General features: G+C 35.9%; 1 protein-coding gene across 1 annotated transcript in view; it reads left to right on the top strand.

Moving 5' to 3' along the window:
* LOC106874469 (achaete-scute homolog 1a) overlaps nt 1–7,421 on the top strand; it is a 45,024-nt gene extending 37,603 nt beyond the window's left edge. The window contains exon 2 of the mRNA XM_052967703.1: nt 6,430–7,421. Within this exon, the coding sequence (XP_052823663.1) occupies nt 6,430–6,507 (78 nt within the window). The 3' untranslated portion in view covers nt 6,508–7,421. The remainder of the gene's footprint in view (nt 1–6,429) is intronic.
* Nucleotides 7,422–7,829: the final 408 nt, after the last annotated feature.

Below are 7,829 nucleotides of genomic sequence, written 5' to 3'. Positions count from 1 at the left end.
TTCTTCTTCTTCTTCTTCTTCTTCTTCTTCTTCTTCTTCTTCTTCTTCTTCTTCTTATTATTATTATTATTATTATTATTATTATTATTATTATTATTATTATTATTATTATTATTATTACTGAGTGACAGAGCAGCGCATGCCATCAAGCTGACAATTATACGAAGCCCAGTATACCCATTATGACTACCTGTCTAATAAAAGTACACCAGGCTCATGCATCACAACCATATATGCTGGACATATGATAATCTCATCTCATGATAAACAGTGCATGACCTTGCAGGTGCGGCCTGGTTAGAATTTCCTCCAGGGCGAGAAGCCCATCCTGCTCAAAAGGTCCTTGAATAAGGTTATTTTTAAATGTTGTTGTACGAAACACCCGTGTTCCAGAGGTGAATCATTCCAACCCCAAAGAATAGTTCTCAACACATGGCTATGATGCTACCCCACTATTCCTGTTCATGATCAGAGATGCACATATCGCCAGTCACTAAGGGACATGCTCAACTAATTAAGGTCAAATAAATGACAAGTGAATCTCTGGTATTGCACAGAATATTTGCTGTAGCCCTACTTTTATACCAGGATAAAACATGTATCTGATAAAACTTCCAATCAGTTAGGATCAAAAACCGTGCGTACCAATGCCTGGTACTTCATCAAGGCATGTTCAAATACCAAAGAATTCCTTTCAGAACATAGCTATCATGCTCTCCCAGTTGTTGTTGTTGTTGTTGTTGTTATTATTATTATTATTATTATTGAGTGAGAGAGCAGTGCATGCCATCAAAGTGACACTGGGGTAAAATAAGCCCTGTATACCCATCATGACTACCCGTCCGATAAGGGTACACCAGGCACATGCATCACAACCATATGTGCATGACATAGTGATCTCATATCAAGATAAACCATCCATAACCTTGCAGGTGGGGCTCAGTTAGAATTTCCTTCAGGTTGAGTAACCCATCCCGCTCAAAAGGTCCCTCAATAAGGGTTGTTTAAGGGTGTTGAACAAAACACCCATGTTTCCAAAGGTGAATTATCCAAACCTCTCGACACATGGCTATGCTCCCCCTCTACTTCTGTTCGTCATCAGTGATGCACATATCGTCAGCCACCAAGGGATATGCTCAACTAGTTAAGGTCAAGCAACTGAAAAGCAAATCTGTGGTATTGAGCAGAATATTTGTTGTAGCCCATCTTTTATACCAAGACAAAACAATGTACATGATAACACTTCCAACCAGTTAAGATGAGAAACCATGGTACTACACCAGGGCACTATTATTATTATTATTATTATTATTATTATTATTATTATTATTATCATTATTATTATTATTTCAGGCGGTGAGCTGGCAGAATCGTTTTCACGCCAGGCAAAATGCTTGGCGGCATTTCGTCTGTCTGCACGTTCTGAGTTTAAATTCCGTCGAGGTAGACTTTGCCTTTCATCCTCTCAGGAACGATAAAATGAGTACCAGTCGAGCACTGGGGTCGATGTAATCGAATAGTCCACTCCCCACCAAAACTTCAGACCTTGTGCCTATAACAGAAAGGACTATTATTATTACTGAGCTGGCAGAATTGTTCGAACGTCGAGCGAAGTGTTTAGTGGCATTTCGACTGTCTATAGGTTCTGAGCTCATATTCCGCTCCGGTCGAACTTGCCCTTCATCCTTTCAGGGTCGATAAAATAAGTACCAGTTAAGTACTGAGTAGAGGTATTCGACTTATCTCCTCCCCGAACTTGCTGGCTTTGTGCCAAAATTTGAAATCATTATTATCATTATTATTAACAAATGAAAGCGGCGAGCTGGTAGAATCGTTCGCACGCCGGGCAAAATGTTTAACGGCATTTCGTCCGTCTTCACGATCTGAGCTCAAATTCCCTCGAGGTTGACTTTGCTATTCATCCTTTCGGGGTCGATAAAATAAGTACCAGTTGAATACTGGGGCCAATGTAATCGACTTATCCCATCCCCCTAAATTGCTGCCTTGGTTCCAAAATTTGAAACCATTATTATTTATTTATTTATTCTCCCACTGTTTGTTTTTCAACATTTTGTTTTTCTTCAGTTTTTGTTCGTGTTTATTTTTTTCTTACTCTCTTTTTTTTGTTGTTTTGCCACAATGAAATTTAGAAAAATAATTTTTTCCCTTCAAATATTTTGATTCTTCTTTTCCTGTCTTGTGTCGTTTAGAGATTTTTATTTAATTCTTCTTATTTATTTATTCATTTATACCAATTATGTTTTAATTAATGAATTATATGAGGTGTAATTCATTCGGTGATGTCGCTACTCCTCCTCCTCAACTGCAGTGAAGTCAGTCATTTATTTTCTCCTCACTGCGAGTATATTTCGCTCTTTACTGCCCACTTTTTGACATTATTAACTTGTCATTATCATCAGACCCCGTTGTAGAAATTAGGGGGGGGGGAGGGAAGTAAAGAGAAAAATAACAAAAAGAAATAAACAGTAAAAAGAAGAAAAAAGTAAATAAAAACACGCCCTTAAAAACAAGAAAAACACGCCCTTAACACCGCCGCCACCACCACCACCACCACCACCACCGCCACTACTATCAAAAGAACAACAGCTATAATCTATAACGGCAACAACAAAAGAAAATGAGGGACATATCAGAACTTAAAGCAAACAATTTTACCCAAACTCACCAACATTTAGAAGCAAACGAAAATCAGCAGCAACATCAGCAGCAGTGGCAGTAGCAGCAGCAGCAGCAACAACAACAACAACAACAATAACAACATAAACGACTGTGTTAAACCATATAGACAGCAAGAGAAGAGAGAGATTTAAATCGTACAACGAGTCTATCAGAGACCAACAATATTGAGAGAGGGGAGGTAATTGCAATGAGACGACTAACAATAATAACAACAACAAGCATACGAAGAATAAAAACTACGGCGACGATAAAAACAACATAGAAAAACAATAACCACAATAATATAAACGAATAGTCGGCGACTAAATCAATATAGAATAAAATAGAAAACAAAATGTGAAAATGTAAAAACTAACAACAAAACAATAGTAATAAACAAACAGAGTAATGATAATGATGATGGTAAAAAAAAAAAAGAGGCGGGGCTATATTTACAGGAAGTAGAATGAAATGAAGTGATGTGAAAGGAGAGACTAATAAGAGAATTAAAGAGGAGACAAAACAACGTGAGAACTCAACCGGGAGTTAACACATGCACACGTGTGCTTGAGGCTGCCAAATAAATAAATAAATAACAAAGAATAAAGTATAATAATAATGAAAATAAAAATAAAAAAATCACGAATGTCTTTCCTGGTTTAGAAAGATGAGAAGGAAACAAGAGGTTATTATTATAATAGAGAGAAAGGTCAGTGGGTGTTTATATTAAGGGAAGGTTGATTAACTTATTTGCCAAGGTATATAGCGAAATGTGTGCGGATTTAAATCCATCCTGCCAGATATGTACAATTCTTATATCGGATAAAAGACTTGGTGAATGAGAGAGAAAGAGAGAGGGGTGTGGGTTAAATGATATATGTGCATGTGTAAATTGAGACATATATAAATGAATGCATGAATATATATGCAAGTGTACGTGCATGTTTGTGTATTATATATATGTATGCATACATGCATGTACATATATATATATATATATATATATATATGTATGTATGTATGTATATACAATATATATAAGCATATATGTATTTTATATATGAAGGTATGTATATAAATGTATATACATACACATGTATGCATATTCACATATATTGTATATGTATTAATGTTCATACATATTAAACATATATATGTATATACATACATATGTATGTGTGTTTGTATGTATGTGTGTATGTATATGATAAGTTTGAGAACAATGAAATAAAGTTACATATATATGTTTAAAAGCCACATATTTCGCCTAGTTGAACATTTAGACTCGTGGTTAGACTACAAGCATTAGTATATATAATATATATATATATCTTTTGATTACGCATGTACGAACAAACACTTGCACACTCACACACATACACGCACGCACACATTCACACGCTCACACACATGTATTTACCTATATGTAATTAGAATGAAAATGGAATAAACAATTATGCTATGAACTTCATTAGCTTGTAGGTGTTTCTGCTATAAAATGCAATGCAGTCATAGTTGTATGCTCGAGTATCACTCCATAGCTTCATCGGAACTTCAAAGATGGAGTGCAGTTTTATTTGGGAAACATTTAACATACACACACACACACACGCACACACACACGAACGCATACACACACACACACACACACACACACACACACACACACACACACACACACACACACACACACACACACACACAACAGAATTTTCAATGAAAGACATAAGCATACAGAAGAAATTAATTCAGGACTTTGAAGTAGAGAGACCCTTCCCAGAATATGTATAAGATAAATTTTAGAAAGCGTATAAAAATAGGCATACGAAGGACTTCTATATACTCAACTGACGCTTCATTCTGAAGTATATGTATGAGTTCTAATACCAGGTTATTAGTATCACTATGTCTGAGCGAAATGCGTGTGTGCGTGTATTTACACACGCACACCTCTATGTATGTATATACGCGTGCTTGTGCGTATGTGTTCTGTGCGTGTGATCACAAGATCTGCGCTGTTCATGAAAGTTTCTGCGCGTGGCTGTGTACGTATGCTTCTGTACAAGTGTATTTAACGTGAGCGGACGTGTGCAAGGCATTGTCGCCTAACACATCCACACGTGTGAGTGTTACTGGATGACAATTATCGACATTTGTAAACGTGCGCTTGCTTATAATTACATGAGCTGTTTATTAGCCTGCATATATATGTGATTATATGAGAGTTGCCTAATCATTCAGAAACTTATTAAGCGTAGCTATTTCATTAGTACAGTTTCTCACCTAACATCGAACTTCCATCACCATCAAACACATTAGGACACTCAATCACACAAACGTACGCATACACACACAGACGCACAGACACAGATACATACACACATATATATGTATAAATACATATTTAAGAGTTTTAATTGTTGGAATTCTTCATATAAGAATGTGTGTGTTTCTAATAATGGTTTCAAATTTTGGCACAATGCCAGCAATTCTGGACGAGGGGTAAGTCGATTATGTCGAAAGCAGTCCTCAAATGGTACTTATTTTATCAACCCCAAAGGAATGAAAGGCAAAGTCGACCTCGGCGGATTTTGAATTCAAATCGTAAAGACGGACGAAATACCTAAATGTATTTCGTCCGGTGTGCTTAACGATTCTGCCAGCTTGCTGCCTGAAACAGAATTCGATCTCTGGGATTTGGACATCAAAATCGAAAGAGTTGCAGTTAAAGAGAATTGCATGTTGAATATTACGAGGTGTGGCAAAAAAATCTCAGATTCACTATTTTTCATAAACATCTCAACAGCAAACTCAGTTTATAATTAATCAACCTTTTATAAACTTTATAAGCTTATTTAATCGTTATAATGCGCTAACACATCACAATTTGGACCGGTGAACACCCTGCGTTTGTTACTGAAGCATTTATCAAGTATGGTGGTTGTGGATATTTTGCCACGTCCTGTATAAGACGACACAGGTTTTTATACAATTACTCCAAAGTACCACCAATTGATCGAATTTGGATGTTGCGAGTCCGTTTGCTTTGTTCTTTCTTAGTCACATCCTCGCAGAAAACTTCCCCGAATCAGTATTTGAACACTTTTATGCAATCTAACTATAATTATTTATAACCAGAGTACAGGATCTAACTTGTGGTACTTTTCCGGTTCTTTACGCTCAGAGTTCAAATCACGCTGAGATGAAAATTTTGCAGTCTTGCAAGACGATACTATTAACAAAGAATTAAGTTAATTATCGAATTAACTGCCTAGCTGTTAAGAATTCATTTTAGTCGATTATTTTAAGTCCTTCTTATTAGTAGATTTACTTGCAGTATCTCTGAGGAAAGTTGTTGAAATCCTAAAAAGGATTGACGTTACTCGTCCAGAAGATACTGTGAATAAAAATAATGTTTAATGCAAGTAGTGTTGGATAAAAACAATCTGTGGAAATACTCAGTAGTACGATATATGTTTTTTTGTATGTTTACAGTATCCAATGTGTTATTTTCTTTTCTTATGCAGAATGGTTTAATTTAAGCTATATCTAACAGACTGAGAAAGGAGAGTTTATTTTTATGTGCAATCATATTACATATTGTTTCACAGACGTGAGAAAAGAATACAGCAATATATTTTTGCCTTCTGAGAAACACTAAAATTGTTAATGTGTGTGTATATGTGTGTATGCGTGAGTGTATTTCGTATGTGCATATATTGATTTCTTTCTATTTGTTTCTAATTACAGATATCTTGCAGTAAAGAATCCTACAGCAGTGAGCCCATAACTATCTACGGTCGTCAGTCTCATTTTTTCCATTCGTAACACTCTGAGAAACTAACGGACATCCGCTGAAGAAGAGAGGGGGGAAAAGAATGAGAAATAGAAGCGAAAATGTGTGTGTGAAAGTGGGAGAGACAGAAAAGGGAAATGAGAGAGAGAGAGAGAGAGTTTGTGTGAGAGAGAAAGATGTGGCAAAGGTGATATCCACAAATGAAAGGACGATGCATGATAAACAGGGCACGGCGAATTCAAGTTGATTAAAATAACATCATTGACCATGGACCATGACTTCGAACATTTTGATGATGATGATAAAGGGGGAAGGAGGAGGATAATGGCGGTGGTGGTGGTAGGGAGGAGTTGTGATTATAATGAGGACGACGATGATGTCGAAGACGATGACAATAATAGTGGTGATAATGGGGTAGAACGATGATGACGATCGCAGTGATGATGATGATGGTGATAAAAGGGTGATGAACGAGATCGAAATGATTAACATGATGGCGACGTTGGCAAAGACTGCTACGAAAAAATGTTCTGCTAAAGATCATAATGGTGAAGTGATGACGAAATAACGATGATGATCATGAAAATGGCGACGTTAATGATGGGGATATTGTTGCTATTGTTGTCAGCTGGACTCTGGTGTGTCATAGTGGTGACGATGATGTTGTTCATACCATAGGAATATGATGGCAATAATAATAATAATAATAATAATAATAATAATAATAATAATAATAATAATAATATAAAAATAATAATAATAATAATAATAATAATAATAATAATAATAATAATAATAATAAAAGTGATGATAAAGAAAATAACGGTGACGACGATGACGATGATGATGATGATGATAATGATGATGAAGGTGTTGCTGAAAATAATAAATAATTTTGATAATATTATTTGTGATATTGATTGTTGATATTGTTGTTGTTATTAATGGTGATGATAAGGAGGAGAAGGAAGAGAATGGGTAGGGGATATCGGCGTTATTGGTTGATGAAGATAATATTTTACATAATGATATTATTGATGACGTTGCTGCTTTTCTCGTTCAGTTGCTTCTGCTAATGTTGATAATAAGGATACTGCTGCTGCTGCTGCTGCCGATGCCGCTGATGATGATGATGATGATGATCATGATGACTGTCAAGACATTGGCAGTTCGTCAGTAACTGACAAATACTTGCTTAATAAGTCACGTGAGGCTCGTGTCAAGGTACAAAAAGATTTTCATTTCGTACTTTGACAAATTTGAATGACCATATTACAGTACACAAGAAGAATGTCGTTTGTTATGCGACCTGTTATGCGACTTGTTGGTTTTTCATCTCAGATTCTGCACCATA

This window comes from Octopus bimaculoides, chromosome 4 (genome assembly GCF_001194135.2).
Source record: "Octopus bimaculoides isolate UCB-OBI-ISO-001 chromosome 4, ASM119413v2, whole genome shotgun sequence".
NCBI lineage: Eukaryota > Metazoa > Mollusca > Cephalopoda > Octopoda > Octopodidae > Octopus > Octopus bimaculoides.
Note: the sequence above shows the minus strand (reverse complement) of the source record. Positions and strands in the feature narration are given on the sequence as shown.